At 33.4% G+C, this 16,957-nt stretch overlaps 2 protein-coding genes across 3 annotated transcripts; both read right to left on the bottom strand.

The window, feature by feature from the left end:
* Positions 1-1,795: 1,795 nt before the first annotated feature.
* LOC112295487 (uncharacterized) lies at positions 1,796-5,638 on the bottom strand. The gene is made up of 9 exons (XM_024547177.3): positions 5,474-5,638; positions 4,564-4,587; positions 4,269-4,374; positions 4,067-4,135; positions 3,715-3,915; positions 3,169-3,461; positions 2,630-2,891; positions 2,255-2,463; positions 1,796-2,119 (listed from the first exon to the last, which is right to left on the bottom strand). Exons 1-9 carry the CDS (start codon positions 5,476-5,478, stop codon positions 2,053-2,055), a joined length of 1,236 nt encoding a protein of 411 aa, XP_024402945.1. The 5' UTR covers positions 5,479-5,638; the 3' UTR covers positions 1,796-2,052.
* A 1,392-nt stretch (positions 5,639-7,030) lies between these two features.
* On the bottom strand, positions 7,031-10,915 carry LOC112295551 (purple acid phosphatase 2). 2 transcript variants are annotated; one of them, XM_024547311.3, is made up of 8 exons: positions 10,320-10,915; positions 9,171-9,368; positions 8,838-8,952; positions 8,501-8,724; positions 8,212-8,350; positions 7,872-8,092; positions 7,545-7,666; positions 7,031-7,384 (listed from the first exon to the last, which is right to left on the bottom strand). In XM_024547311.3, exons 1-8 carry the CDS (start codon positions 10,554-10,556, stop codon positions 7,195-7,197), a joined length of 1,446 nt encoding a protein of 481 aa, XP_024403079.1. In that variant the 5' UTR covers positions 10,557-10,915; the 3' UTR covers positions 7,031-7,194. The 2 variants fall into 2 exon arrangements, with proteins under 2 accessions (XP_024403079.1, XP_024403080.1); XM_024547312.2 differs by having other exon boundaries at positions 9,171-9,391; positions 10,320-10,459.
* Between the last annotated feature and the right edge of the window lie 6,042 nt (positions 10,916-16,957).

Here is a 16,957-nt window from a genome sequence, read left to right on the forward strand (position 1 = left end):
TTAATTTAAATTTAAAATTTATTACAATTCTAATATCCATTGGATTTTTTCTAAATAATGAACATTCTTAGTGTTGAAAAAAAAATCTAATATGTAATTAGGGTTTTGGATTGATTCTTCTTTCTATAGTCCTATTAATAAAGCATTGTTACAAATAATATGATAATTTGTTGTAGTCTTTGAATTAAAGATTAGATTGTCTTTATATTGAGCTTCGATTTTATTAAAATAAGAATATATATATATATATAGTCTATAATTAGAAATAAATAAGATCCAAACAAACACTTTTGTTGCACATCTTTTTAATATTGATAGAAAGTTGTTAATCTCCACAATAATCGTGGAAAAAAAAATTAAGAAGCTAATTGCATGAATAAACTAATATATAAATTTTATTGCAAGTATAAATTTAAATTTAAGAAACACATTCTATTATGTTGTGAGTTGATTTTTAATAAATTTATATGAAATAAATAGTAAATCTTCATCAGATTAATCAATTTGTTTTGATTTTTTTATATTGATAGTAAATTCTTTTGAATAAATATTAGTAATAAGAAACCAATTACATTTTAAATTATAATATTAATAAAAATTAATAAATTAAAATTTTATTTGGAATTTTTTTACTTATATTTAATATCCAATATTTATTGATACAATTTTATATAAATTTATAAGTATCTTTAATAGATTTGTTTTGATAAAGAAGCATTGATATACCATTGTTTATACCTTGTGGAAATTTAACTTGCCACAAATTCTCAAATACTATGTCACAACAATTCATTTTAATGGATTTTCAAAAAGAAAAAAGTTTATTATTAAAATAAGATTAGCAATTCCTAAAGCTTTTCAAACTTGTATCTTATTCATAGCAAATTTGATTTGAGAAACTAAGATAAGCTTCAGCAATCTTTATCTTAGGTTTGAAAATAATCTTTTTATAATGTATCTTAGCACTTTCCATCTTTCTTTGTAGTTGATACGTAGGCAATATCAAGTTGTTTATAAAATTTGTAATAATTGTACAAAATGGCAACAAGAAATGAATGAACTTGTTTCCATATGTTGTTGAATTCAGCATTGTATAAGACAAATGACCTTTGTTTGAATCTAGAAACATTCTTTTAAGATTTTATTTTCTACATGATATCATTTTCAGCGATTTCTTACATGTATACTCTCTATTACGTGTCATTCTATTGTTTGAAGCTCATTAACATATTCAGCTATCCAACCTTGGATTTCATTATTATTTGTTTTGCAATAAACTTTGCAGTAATAGCAACATACAGATGACAAAATATATCTTCTTGAACACATTTTTCAATTTATTTACGACGAAAGCTGTGATAATATTTTGTACACCATCCCATCGCATTGTAGAATGGAAGGTTTGAATGTTCTCATCATAAATTCCTTAATTTTTTCGCACTTTCTTCGTTCATGCATAAGGCGATTACAACATAATATGATAATCTTTATGATTCATTTATCACTCGTATTCTGCTTCACGTTACAAGGTATGACTAGACTTTCCAATTTCGTTAAATTTGTTCAATTTGTTTTTGCGGTTCCATGAATTTCGGCTTTCGTTTAGAAATCTACAAGTTTTATCCTCCGTCCACTTGCTTCACACAGCATTATAGTGCTCCTCATGCATTTATAAATGGTAGTATACTGCTGTCACTTGTTCCTGCAGGGGAGGATATTTAACCACTGCCAAATCCACAATCATAGCAGAAAACGTGCCTGGGACTCAGATGAAAGCTACACTTACCCAACAATATTTAGCATAAAATTTTGAAACAAAATCCATTGCTTGAGAAAAAATGCCTGAGCTCACGATGTCCTAGCATCAAGAACTAAGACACTAACAAGTCGGATTCTACTTGTGACTAAATCATTATGGAGCGTATAAGCCCCAACATTACCATACTAGCACGAAACAAGGCGAAAGCGAAATAAGCTTCCTCTTTGCTTCTTAAGGAAAAGTGGCTCTTACTAGCCACTTGCCAGGTACAGACCCGAGCGGGTAAGATATACCTAGTCTTCTTCTTCGGCTTCCTCCAACCACTTCACAAATGGCTCCAACCCTTTCACGAACGTTTGCCTGCCAACACACATCATGTTTGTGAACAAGTTAACTTAGCGTGTTGCCTTCTAGTAGCACCAACAACTATCCACGCACCAAGCATTACTTGTCAGCCAAACCGCTCATCAGTACAAGACGTCAAAGACTACCCACCTGCCCTTCGGATTGGTCCCTTTCTTGAACCACTTCAAAATTGTGTCCTCAGCCAAAACATCCTGTTCATAGAGAGCTCGAATAATGTCAGGAAATAGCTTCATCAACTTGGCGTCCTCGTAACAGTGAATCTGGATCTTGTACATGAGGTCCGTCTCCAACTTCGCGGTTGTGCAGAACGCACCCAAAAGCTTGCCCCATTGCTTCACCTGCGCCATCCAATCGAGTCCATGTAAGAAATTCAAGGACGCTCTCGTGACAACATCAAAACCTACAAAAGGGAGCTGAACACCCAGATCTGTACTAGAAAAAACAATGCAAAGCCGCTGTTCTAAATTTGAGCCTTCAATGAATCAATAAAAACTAATACTAAACCTGGCGAAGAGCGAGATTAGAATTCTGTTGCTGGTTCTTCCCACTCCACTGCACTGCGTCCATTGTCGCGTCCCAAATTGTGCGCACTACGTCTACATCCGGCAACGTCGCTTCTTTCCGCCTCTGCTTCACCATCTCAATCACATCAGCCACGTTCACATCCTCCGCAATCTGATCCGTTACAGTGGTCAGCAGCTCCTTCAGCTTAACATCGAACACCTTCTTCGTGTTGTATTCTACTAGCACACTCAGTCCTTCCTTGCTGCACCCACCAAACCAACCCAAAGCTCATCCATCACTACTTTCTCTCGACAGCCGCTACCCACACGTCAATCACAAAAGGTTCACAGTAAGCCACACTTCCTTAGATCACATCTCACTCTGCCAGACAGCCTCACAGCGTACTACAACGACGCACAACATCTATCCATATCCAATCAATTTTTGTGGACAACTCAAGACAACCGCCGTGCATGCGTACAAATTCACAACACAATGTGCATCCAAAACCTATCCACGACTCAGTGCAGTGGCCGTACTCGAAATGCTCAGCGAACCCTTCGATAGACCGCTTCTGCATCGGAAACAGGTCCAGCAGCCGGTCGTCCATCTTCGCACGCTTCAAAAGACTCACCAGATCATCCAAAGTGTTCTCCACTAAGTAGACCTTGAACACATCAGTCACGAAGTACAGGACAATACCCTTTGCGACCAAAGTATCACTCATCAACGCAGAGAAGATTGTTTCAGGGGGCAGCCCGGATAGCTTCTGAGAGAAGGTCAAAGCCGTGAAAATTGCCAACTTTTTGCGATCCTCGGGGCCATAAAGCTCCTGTGAAAAGGAACATAAGTGTGAAACACACAGTTATCTTTGGCCATACAACATGACACCAGATTCTTATGAACATGGTCTTCTACAAATCAGCCTTTGCAAAGAATGCATAAGTAACGCAGTATGTACCAAGACATTGTCCTCAATTGAAATACTAACAATTACCGCTTGAAGAATTAAAGAGACCCATAGTGTAGTCTGAAACTCTGAATAAGCTGACTTTTATACGACTCTTAAGAATAGGAAAAATTACCAAGGACTGCAGCAGTCTCTTCATCACATTCTCAAGAGCCTTGATCATGAAAGGCCGACGCCTGATAATCTTTTGAAGGAACAGCACAACCGGGAGAATGCTCTCACGAGTGTCATTGCACGTCAGAACAGAGTACATGTGGCGTTCTCCTTCTTCCGGTTTGGTGGTTCCCGGCTGATTGCGTCCTCCAGTGAAGACAACCTGATGCAAGATCTCATAATCATCGATACAAACAGGGAAAAGCATCGGGAAAATCCTCTCAACATACCGATTAGGGCTCGAACCTAAGACCTGGTAGTGACGATGAAACCAAGAAATCAATCCTGGGGTGTCGAATAATAGAGACACCCACCTCAAAGAAGGTCTCTCCATATCTTGAGAAATCGAGCTCTGATGCGTCCACATCCTTGGCGATAAGTTCCTGCAATAATCAGTGATTCTACAAATTTGTGAGTGAACATTAATATCATCGTACCACAAGGAATGAACCCTCAGTTCCTATCATGAAAAGAAATGCGATCGCATGAAAAACTAAAAAAAAACTTAGAACGTACCAAGTCTCCCTTGTGTTCGTTGTAGATTTGGACCACAGCATCTGCAAATGTTCCAGTGTCCAACGGAACCGCTATGTTCCGCTTGCGGGTTTTGATCCGCGTGCCACTGAAGTAAACAAGAGCAACAATTTCAGATACATGAATAGCCTTAAGACAGTGGTAGTAACAGTTTCCAGTAATTCAAAAATAAACATCTGTAGCAAATCGTGGTTACTAGTCCTCGACAACTCCAACTTACTACCAGAAAAGTTGTGCGAAACTTTAAGTAGACTCAAATATAGACTTCAGCACGTACCCAAGGGTCGGTTTCTCCTTCGAGCTGCAATACAATAATCCACAACCAAAAATCAGAAAGAAATGTACATGTAAAGAGTTTAAATACATCTCAGGTGTTCGAAACAACTAGCGACATACAAAAGGTGATTCAGAGGTGACTAATAACACAACAGAATGGATTAAGCTCATGACATTGAAGCTCCAGAAAAAGTCCATAAAGTAGCAGATAAGCCGTGCATTCCCACAACCACTCTTACCATACTGCAAATTGATCTGACTTAAGTCTAGATTACCCTAGGAGCACGAACGTCTGCCAGTCGGTAATCGACGACAGACATGCGGGTTGACAATAGACACCACAGCTAAGCCAAACCTAGATTTGTGGCAATTGTGGGTATACATCCAGAGAGAATTCCAACTTAAACAGAAAAATCACACAATTCAAACGGATCAGAAAAAAGAAGACCCTATGCGGGATCCGGGCCACTTCAAATCAAACTCGAATATCGACCAAAAGCCTACACTCCAGTCCGCTTCTAAACAAATCTTTTGTAACGGTACTCATCATCACTCAAATCTGAAAAAAAAAAAAAACAAAACAAAACAAAACAAAACAAAACAAAACGTAACGAAACTAAAAAGGGACATACGCAATCACTTACACAAACCTAACCAATCAACAAAAAAATTACGTCCTAATCAACCCGAGCGACGCCCGAAACCCAACTCCACTCAACAAGACCAGATCCACGAACCAAACTCACCAATACCCACAAACCAATCAATACAAGACAAAAAAAATGGATACAAGAAGGAAAGATCCTAACCAACCCGAAGCGAGCATTCAACCCTCGAGCATGCAAAAACCCAATAGCAAGCAAGACAGCAGGCGAACGAAACGAAATCACACGAGGTTCCAGCTCACAAACCTCATAAACTAAGGCGGGCGTACACGAGGGTGATGAAAAGGGGAGAGGCGCTGGAGGAGGGAGCCTGCGCTGGGAAGAGAATGCGATGCGCGTTCGCTGATGAGGCGGCAGCAGCAGCAACAGTAGGGCGAGGAGGCGCAGACGAAGGCGCAGCAGCAGCGAGGGGAAGAAGAAGAAAACCTAGGGGGGAGCCCAGCTTGAAGAAGAAGAAAACGGAGGCGTCGCGAGCGAGAAGGGGGACTGGAGGCGCGACACGGCCTGATTATTGTGCAAGCGCACCGCGAGTGCGGGGGGAGGGAGGGAGTGGCGCGGCGAACCCCGCGGTGAATGGGGCGGGTAACTGCGCGGCCTCGCCAGCGCACGATGGTGGAAAGGGACAGGGATGAGGAGTTTGGCTCTCATTTGTGTGGGTGGAAGACTTGTTCTCCTCCATCTTGCTCACAACTCGTTTCTATTTTTGTACACTTTCAATAAGATATTTTTCCTGATCAAGTGAGAATTAGATGAGTGTACATTCTTAAAACTACATCTCTCTCTCTCTCTCTCTATACATATATATATTTGTTTGTTCGTTTGTTTGTGAATAAATGTGAATACAAGAATTTTGATTGCTAGTGATTTGTAGAGAAAAGAGATAGTTGTAATTTAAGTAATTTTTACTTTTTTCTTTTTTATTACTCTTGAAACTTATGTTTTTAAAGTGAAAGTAACTATTTTTTTGTCAGCTTGCATTTTGAAACTCAACTCTTGATAATTTCATGTTTGTATGATTGGTGTGGAGTTTAACTAGCTGCTGCTCTTTTGGTTTTTGAATGTTTCGTCTTTCACAATTTGTCTTTTAACTTTTTCTGCAATCTTGAGGTACAAAATTTGGAAGTTCTTATGTTGTTTAAAAATTTGATAAGGAAATCAAATGTTACAAACGTAATTAGAGCAAGGTTGTTTTTAATCTTTTAAATATAGACGTCAACTCTTTAAAAATAAAAATGAACATCTCCACCTTTGAAGTTTGAGTAATTCAATTTGAGGCATGCCCTATTAACGATTTTTTGACGATTAAATTATGTATAATATGTGTAGGTTTTGAAGGATCTCAAATATTCTAGGTTAAAAAATATTGATTTTGGCACATTTGAAATACAATTAAGTGAAGCACATTTTTATATTTTATATTTTTTATTTGTTTGTTATTAAGTTTTATTCTTCTTTAAGTTGGTCCAGATTTTGTTTTTATTGCAATGATGAGTATGAATGTAAAGATATAAGGACAATAGAGCTTATAACATTCTTTGTTTTATTTCAAAAAAAAAACAATTCTAAAACATGCCTTCTAATATTAATAAAAACAACAAAGTTGCATTAGAAAAGTAAAATTTGATGTAATGTAGCAATTTCGTATAGATAGATTTCATGCACATTAAATAAAAAATAATGTTTTATAAGCCACTTTTGGTAACATTTCAAACTTGCAAATTATGTTACAATATTATGACATAAAATCAAGAAAATAAAATACATTAGACTTTTATACTGAGATATTTGTTTTATGGGCCTGTAAAGTTTAAAGTAGAAATTTCTTAATCAAATTAAGATCCATTTTAAATCAAACTACGAAATACTAAATACATCACATATCTTCATGCACGCAATTAGTTTTCTATACTACTGTTGAAATGCGAGAAAAATAAAAATAAAAAACAAACAAACAAAAAGAGTAATTTTCACCATAACATCACGTCCTTTTCAACATAAATTTTGTTGTGCAGAATCACTGAGTCGGCCGACACAGCTTCGCCATCCTGGTTCCGGTGCCATGTCCAAGTAGCAGTTGTGCGGTTCTTGATGTCCAACAATCCAAAGCCGAAGCTGGATTCACGGAAAGCTGAGTAATGAGGTTGTGGCTCCGAGAATCTTACACAGCACAAACAGAGTCACAACTCATCAGATGAGAATTGCCGACCTGCTTAATCTGAACTGCAACTGCACCATACTAAGAACCATCAGTGTGGAATGGAACTAACAGTGCTATAATAGTCTGAGAAAGGGCCACATTCGAAGAATAAAGACTCACCCTATAGCTAGGCCTTCAATATTGCCACCATCACCAACTGTAATGTAAGTTGGAGATGCCGGGTTTACTTCGGGAATGCAGGCACCGTTAGTTATGTTGTATTTGATGTTGGACACCGGGAACTGCATTAAAAACCCAGAATGAGAATAATTAGACTTAAGAGCTTTTCCAGAGAAAAATCAGCTTAGGAATCTGCAGCTGTCAATGGAACCCAGCTTCAGTTGTGAGTCATGAAGTTGATCTGAACTGAAGTATACTTAGCTCAGTCTCTTCTGGGTACGTGAAGGAAATCGGCAATAGACCACACCATGCAGAGTAGGAACTCACAGTTCGTTCGTAGGCGTGAACATGGCCAGCAAATACAATGTCCACTTTGGCAGCTACAATGAATGGCTCGAATATCACGCGCATGGTCTCGGCTTCGATGTAGTGGTGTGTGTTGGAATTGTACCACGGCGAGTGCACCAAAACAATGAGCCATGGGGTCACTTTCCTGTCCACTTTCTTCAGCTCTGCTACCAACCAGGAATATTGTGGTGTGTACTTTCCTGCGTCAAGGCAACTCACCTCATTACATTGGAGAGATCATCAAATTGCTTCTTACATGCACGTTGAAAAAGCAAGTCAAATGGCTGAAAAGTTGCATCTTGAGGGTGGAGATAAATACCGTAAGCAGAGTAGGATGAGAGGACGATGATATGGACTGGTCCACGCTTGATGGCATACCATTGGGGTGAGGAGCTGCTGGATGCGTCGTGAGGTGTAGGGAATCGATGATTGAAGGGTTTGAATGGAGTAATTTCTCCCTGAACAACAACAACCACACGAATGTGAGCTTCACTGCTCCGTGAATGAGATAATCCGTCAAGCTGCCAAACGTGGAACTCACTACACATGTTGTAGTTGATGTTATGATTGGTGTTGTGACTAAGAGGACAGTGCATGGTAATACTTACGATGTGAGGGAGAAAATCAATCTCGTGGTTCCCTGTTGTCCATATCCATGGCTGATAGGCCGCACTGCGTTCAACGAATCGGCTCCATGTGTCAAAACGGACTTGATAGTGAAATGGGTAAGTGTCCTGGTAAGCTAGGTCGCCGACGAAAAGAACTGTCTGGCCGTAACTCTTCAAGTAATGCTCCACTGTGGTAGCTGAATCAAACGTCTGACCCAAGTCCCCTGAATAAATAGATGATGGCCAAATGAGTTTGTGGAGAGGAGCCGAATGAGATCTTCACAGAGTTAACATGCATTGTTCTTATGTGAAACTGAAGAGGGAAATTCGAACTCACCTATAACTCCAAAAGCGTAGGGTGTGTCTGGTCCAGGAGCAGGAGGAGTTGTGAAAAAAAACTCACGGGCACCTTCCTCCTCTTCCCCAACTTTGTAGAAATACTTGGTGTTGAACTGCAGCACAGCAGAGCCGCAAATAACCAAGTTTAAATGGACAAGCGGAAGCATAATCACCGGAAGAGCTCGCATGATGAAATCCCGTCGTTCTTAAGTGAGAAATCAGCCCTAGTAGTTCTTTAGATTTTCAAGCGACCAATACTGGCTCAGAAGATTCACTGTAATGCTTTTGGCTAGCTTTTCATAGTGAAGGAAATAGCAGGAAAAGTCAATACCTCCAAGTCGGAAATAACCACATGGTGAATGAAACCAGATGTATAGTTGTGAAACGTGTACTGAGTGGTGTATCCCGTGACCACCGAAGGGTATTTCCCTCGGACGGTGCCATAACGGACCTTCGGCATGGCCAATTTGGATGTGACGAAAGACACAATGACGGCTTTGCCATCGTAATCTCCTTGCGTCAGATGAACCTGTCAAATTTATCTCACCATGCCTTCAAATTTCATTTTAATGTACTATACCGTTGTAATGTTGTAGGACCAGACTGTCTAAACAAATCTTTCACTCCCCGAAAGTAAACACCAGGCAAAGAGTTATCATCAACGCATTCTTCACATCTGAAATGTTCTAAATAATCAAGTAGCTTTGCTAGCATCACCACTGAAGTAAAGGAATGGTTGTATGGTCGTATGATTGTATGTCCAGGCCCTTCACTAGCAATTTGTCTCAATGGATTATTAGGTTATATGCTGCTGTTATCTACTTACTTCGCCTCCAAGCTACAGAATATTTCCACAGCATATACGATCGGAAGAACGTCAGAGGCGATGCATCTCAGTAGCATAGCCCCTGTGACACCTTGATCCCCATTTTCTCTGAATAGGCAGGTTTTAGTATTTTAGCTTAATTCTGGAGAAATGTTCAGAGCCTACAATGAATCCCTACTGTACATTTTAAGTTCGTTCCAGCGGTCTTAGCTCTCGGACAATGTTCTAGTTACTGTGGGCAATGTAACAAGAACATCGATTCCTCATGTTTAGTGTTCCTCGACTATTTCTAACATAGTGGTGAAGAAAATAGAGCTGTTCGCATCACACCATCCCGACCCTAAACCACAAAATTGTCCATTGCTAAATTTTGATGCATTAAATGATTAAAATATGTCACGAGACGCCACTGGACAAATAAAGATCCTGCAAAACATCATGTGCGGAGAAAATTTCTGCACGAATTAACCCTCCAATCCGTTGTTGAGAAGAATCTAATCAAGCATGAGGGTTATTTCGAGTTGCCCAATTCTGAATAACCGGTACTAACGCACTCCCCTTTCTCTGACGTACAGAACGGTTCACCCTGATACCCCAAAAAACCGACCATTCGCTGAAAGATAACGGGGCTGAAACTGTGCAATCACGGTATACCTGCTGTGGTGGATTCTCGCCCACCGGCTTAGCGAAGTATGAAGAATTGTACGGCATGTCTATGCCTCGTTGACTTAATCGCCTCGCATACCGGCTGGTGCAACCCGCAGATTCTCCCGAAACTGATCCCACCACCGCCAGTGTCACCACCATCACCACAACCATCGCCATCCAAATCCTAAACATGTGATGCATCATCTTCCTTCTTCTTCTCCTGTACAAACTTTTCCTCTCCATGCAGGATAACAGTACAGAGCGCACAGCATCGACTAACAACGACGAACCATCAAAAACCACTCTTGAGAGCTGAAGAATTAGGGTTTATGTGGAATTCGACGTAACACCGAATCCGAGTGAGAGAGGTTAGAGGAGCTCCAAATGTGCGCACAAGTTGTGAAGCTCCGACTGGTGCTTCCTTCACGGTTCCTTCTTGCTAAAATTGCTAACTTTGAGCCACCGCAAGGTTTCCATCTCGCAGCTTTTTTCTCAGTTAATTGGAAGGAATCCAAGTTGCGTTTTTCATGCCTGTTGACTGAGTTGACATTTAAGGAATTTAGGATTGCGTTCAAAATTGTAGTGTAGAGAGAGAATTTTTGTGATTAGCTAGTAGGGGATTAGAACAAATGTGGAATGAAAAGGTTTTTTAGTTCTAAAAAGTGATTTTACAGAATATTTGTAGTTGTGGGATAGACTGTAGTTGTTAGGGCTGTAGTGCTTTGTAGAACAGTGTCCGCGAAACCACCCAACTCAATCCACTGGCTTCTCCATCGTGGGCCGTCGGATCGAAGCTGCCGCTCAGATTCAATCTCAACCTCTGATTCAATTTTTGGGAACGAAGGGAGGGAGCGTATGGGAACCAGCGGGGCGGGCAAGTTAGAGGACGGGCAGGCTGGAGAGCGGGCAGGTTGGAAACGAATTACAACCCATTTCTCATTGGGCCCACACTGATCCACGTTCACATGGGTGCTGAAGTTTGTCAATCCCTATTTTCAACCATCACTCTTGATTCAATTTATTTTTTTATTTTTTTATTTTTTTTTTCATACACAAAAACATTCAATATACATGGTAATATTTTTTCCAAGAAGAATTTTTACAACTCAAAAATATTACTCATTAATTTTTTCTCAGACACAGCTATTTTACAAACAAAGACTCATCATTTATTACTTTCTTTGTGCAAGAAATAAATTATTGATTGGCTACATTTTCGTTTATCTCGTTTTGTGATAAATTTTTTATTTACAAATAATATATCAGAAATATTGTAAAAAATTATCATGTATAAATAAAAAAATATTATTTTTTATTTAATTAATTATCTTTCTAAAATATCATTTTGGTTAAGGTTTATTTTATTTTTAATTATTTTGCAAAGCATAGAACATTTTCTACAAGCATTGTGTATCTAAGTAGTTTTATAATTAAAACAAATGCAATAACCATAATAATGTGACAACAAAAACCACTTCTAAAATGAGTCTTTATTATATATTATGGTAAATATCTTATATAAAATATCATCAAATTAAATCAAATCCTTGTATGAAGCACTAAATTTTGCATCCACATTCTTAAAAAAAAATCTAAAATTTTAAAGAATAACTCCACATCTTGATTAACATTGCATCTTTTTTTAACCAATACAACACTATTATCTTCTTTTAAAATTATGTATTGACAATTTTTGCACTCAATTTTTGTGACTAATAAAAAAGCATGTTTAGATTACTTCATTTAAGACATATTTCTTTGCATAGCTTATGTAGTTTCACTTATATATATTTATTTAAAAAACTTTTTGTCTTTATTATAAAACTTTGAGGCTGCTAAGTCTTAGCACTATAAGATTCTTTCTACTATATCCTTATTTATTATTCAAATTTTTTCAGCTTCCAAATCTAAGTTTAGTACTTCTAACTTGTAACACTACCAACCTCTCTTGGTATAGGAATTTATTAGATCTTGATAATACATCCTAAAAGTATTAAGATTGATTTTGTTTTTTTTATTGAACACATCAAATTTTTCTATAATTAAGGCTTCTATCTTATTTTGTGCTCTTAAATTAGTCATTTCAAACAATCTACAAACTTAAATATTATACTTAAGAATTTAAACTCTATTATCTTTTCCATTGTTTGGACCATCATTTGATCCATTATTTAGACCAACATCTGGACCATCACTTGGCTCATCACTTAGACTATTATTACTAGTATCTTTTTTTTGGTTTAAAAAAACCACTTTCTTTATATATTAATAATAAATCTAGTAAATATTAATGATCTATATTATAGCCTAGATATGTTTACATTGATGTATTGTAACATAATAATATGGTAATAGAAAAAAATATGGATTCTATTATAAAAGAACCTAAATAACAATATATATATATAATAAAAAAAATTGAATTATCTTCTTTCTATCTTGAATTCTTATCCTTGCATAAGTTAAACCATCATCCATAATCTTTGTTTCTATTTGTGTGGAAATAATATTTAATTGCATCAATATAATAGGATATGTAGACATATCTTATACAAAGAAGTTTTATTCATAAATAACATCTATTATCATCACCTTGATATAAAGACAAGTTTCATATAAATCTCCCTTTGAATTTTTTGCTAATTTTATTGTCCATCCATATTTATTATCAATAAGCCATTTTTTTCTTTTTATATAATCTTTTGATATCAAATTCATTTCATAACCATGTTCAATCAATGCTACAATTGATTCTTTTAATTCTCCTAATTTTATCAAAGTTTTTGTAGTAGAATTTCATAAATTATTTTAAAAATAATGATCAGAAGCATGAATTATTTTTTTAATATTTATTTAATTATAAATATAATTTATAAAATATCTCCAAAAAAAACTGCATTTCAATCTCTGCATTTGCATTACTTCCCATTATTCTTATTTCTTATGAATTTAATATCATAGTATCTTTTACAGATCGTTGTTTATTTTTATTTTTATTTTTATTGTACCAGTAATAACTTCATAAAATTCAAACTTTTCAATTTCTAGAATTTCACCAAATACAAATTCAAATTTTCTATTTAAAATTTGTTCTTTTAATATCTTTTTCAAATTAATATTTAATTATAATTTATAAATATGAGATTTTTATTTTTATATATATATATATATATATATAGAAATATTCTCTATTATCTCTTCATATATAGAATTTTTTTATTATCATGCTTTGTCTTGCTTTATAGTCTTTTTTAATGGCTTTTAATTATTTTCATCTTTCCTTCATTTTTCTTCTATTATTTCCTTATGATGACTCCTTGAATATGTATGAACTTTAAAAATATTCTTTACAAATACCTTCATTCCATGTATACCAAAGTATGTTTTTATTTTTTTTTCAATTTTTTTAAAGTATATTATACTATCTTTGAAAATAAACAACTCTTTTGTGTAGCACCTCTATTAAATTTCACACTTCCTTCTTAAATAAACTATGAAATTATATCATATGTATCTATATACTATACCTTCTATTAGTCATAATTTTTGTCTTATTTTTACTATTAATGATTGATCTTTCTTTTCAAGTTTAATAAAACTTTAATTTCACGTATGATTTCATGAAATGACTACTTTTTTTCTTTTCTTTTATGTAGGTATTAAAGGTTGAATCATAGATGAAAGATGGATAGTAGGCATTTTTATCTTAGATGCTTATAGTAGTCTTTGAATTTCTACCATATATTTTCTTCTTTTTTTTACAAGAATCCTATTGTCTCTTATATTTCTTTCCAATTTATTGTCAATCCTTCATGTTCTTCTTTATCTTCAAGTAAAATTTCTAACTTCTCTTACAACCCTATATCAATTATTTAAAACAATCTACACTTTATTTAGATCCAATAATTGTCTTTTTTTCTTTGATAAACAAGAATATTTTCTTTAAGACTTTTTTAATAATTCTTTTGCTTAAAGATCTTTTTTAGGCCTTTTAATTCATTCAAAAATTAACTTCTTTGTAATTTGGTTATTAACTTCTAAAATGTATTCATCTTTCAATTCTTGAGAAAATATAAACCTCCAAATGTCTTATAATGGACTTGATGTGATTTCTTATTTTTGGAGAAAAAGCTAATTCAAATAATTGAATCATCTTTTCAAAAACATGCTTCAATTTCATTTTTTAAATATAACACCTTAAATACTTTGTAATATATTTTCTTTAAATTGATCAATTTTTTCTACAATTTCTTACAAAGCTTTATTTGTCATATTCACTTTGAAATCTTCAACTTACTACAAAAATTAAGCAAAGGCTTCAAACGTCCTTGAAAAGTTAGAATCAAAATATATACCTTTTTTTCCATTCGTATCTATATTTATAGCTCTACTTGCAACTCTATGTGAAGCTCCAATTGAAGTACTACCTATAGCTCTTCTTTCAATTCTCTTGCATTTTTTCTCTATAATTCAAATAAAAAAAGGAAGAAAAAAAAATTATCTTATGTTTTTTATATCAAATATATCAAATATGTTGTTTCATGTAAAAAATAACATGAAAATATATTGGGCATTTGACTATAGAAAGATTATAATTTATCTTAAAGTTTAAATTACAACTTAAAATAATAAGTAAAGTATTTAAAAACATCTTTTGGCATCTTTGAACAACCCAAGTAAGCTTAAAATTAACTTAAATACATTCTATAAAACTTAAAAAATCCCATATAAATATTATTCTATTCTAATTAATTTTAAAATTATTCATAAATAATCTTTAATATACTTTAATTAAATTCCAATAAAATTCTGATTGAATCCTAAATAAACTCTAATCAAATATTAAAAAAAATCTAATCAAATTCTAATCAAATCCTAATAAAATCCTATCTAAATCCTAATAAAATCCTATTTAAATCCTAATTAAATTTTTAATCCTAAATCCTAAATTCCTATAAAAAAGTCTAAGTCCTAAAGTATAAACAAATTCTAATGAAATTCTAAATATTAAATCAGTATCAAATCTTAATTAAATTTTAATCAAATTCTAAAAAAATCCTAATCAAATTTTAAATTCTAAATTTTAATCAAATCTTTTTAAAAAAAATTAAAATCATAAATCCTAAACAATCTTTAATCAAATCTTAATTTCTAACGAAATCTTAATCAAATCCTAAAATATTTTTAATAAAACTCTAAACTTTAAATAAATTCTAATAAAATATTAATTTTTTAAAAAAAATTAATCAATTCCTAGAAAAATCTTAATCAAATTCTTATTAGATTATAAAGCAAAATAAAATTCTTAAAAAATAATAATTTAATCATTGATTTCAACTTAAAATTTTCAAATTTTTAAATCTATTAATAAAAAATAAGTACAACAATTTAAAAAAGATCAAACATACCAAATTAAAGATAATACTTATAATCTATTAAGTATTTACCAAATTTTAATTATATTTATTCTTAATTTTTTCTATCTATTTTTTATCCAATTTTTATAACTTATTTTTTCTTAATATGAAAAAATAGTCACTATTTATATCTAATAGAAAAAAATGGTCACTATCTATATACATATTAAATTTTTTTGTCCATTTTTTCTAAACATTGTCCAATATAATTATCACCATTCTAGCCATATTTTTCATAGTTGAGATACTACCACATACTATGAAGGGATACTACTTCCTTTATAATATTTTTTATATGATTTGATAGTTAAATATTTTAATGAATCTACATTTAATATTTTCAATAATAAATCTCTAATATTATCTTTTAATTCATATCTTTATTGATTGATAAGGTCTTTATTATTTCAATCCATATTGTATGCAATGCATTGGAATTCAACAACAAATATGATAATTGATTGTGATTTTTATAAAAAAAAAAGATTTTTGACCATTCCTCCTATTTTTAATCACTTTCTCCAAATATGATCATAAACACTTCTAAGATTGAATTCAGATCATATATAAGTTATAAATTAATTTCTATTAAAATTCAAACCAAGAAAGAATACTTCTTTATATAAGTATATCTATGAATTCAACTTGTATAGACTTATTTGAGAATTATACTTCTCTAGCCACAATAATTTTGAAATTGTTGTATTTGAAGGAGATTTAATTACATTAAATATTATTAAATTATTATGATATTTATTTTTTATATTTTAAAAAATAATTTCAAAGATAACATCTCTAAAAATTATCAAATAACCATCAATAACTTCTATATGTACAGATTTAGTTTTTTTGATCAAGAATATTTTTTATTTTATTAATAAAGTCTTTCTCTATAAAAATAAGTTGAAGTTCTTGAATCGTATAAAGCAAAGTATTTGCAATTTTTTGATTTTAAACAAACTCCTATTATTTAAAAAGGTGAGAAATTAAAAAAAAATAAAAATCTTTATTAGATATTGTACAAGATTCTAGCCACATTGTATTATATTTTAGCCATCTTTCTTTTCTAATATGAATGTTAATTCTTTAACAATATTTTTTCTTTTATAAATCATTCAAATGCTTTAAAAATTGATAAATGCTAAGTTAAAAAATTTCTAATCAAATTTCATTTTAATCAAATTAGTGTTGTATTTTGTAAATTTTGCTTGAAAATGTACTTGGCAT

This window comes from Physcomitrium patens, chromosome 18 (assembly GCF_059467195.1).
Source record: "Physcomitrium patens ecotype Gransden chromosome 18, ASM5946719v1, whole genome shotgun sequence".
Classification (NCBI taxonomy): Eukaryota; Viridiplantae; Streptophyta; class Bryopsida; order Funariales; family Funariaceae; genus Physcomitrium; species Physcomitrium patens.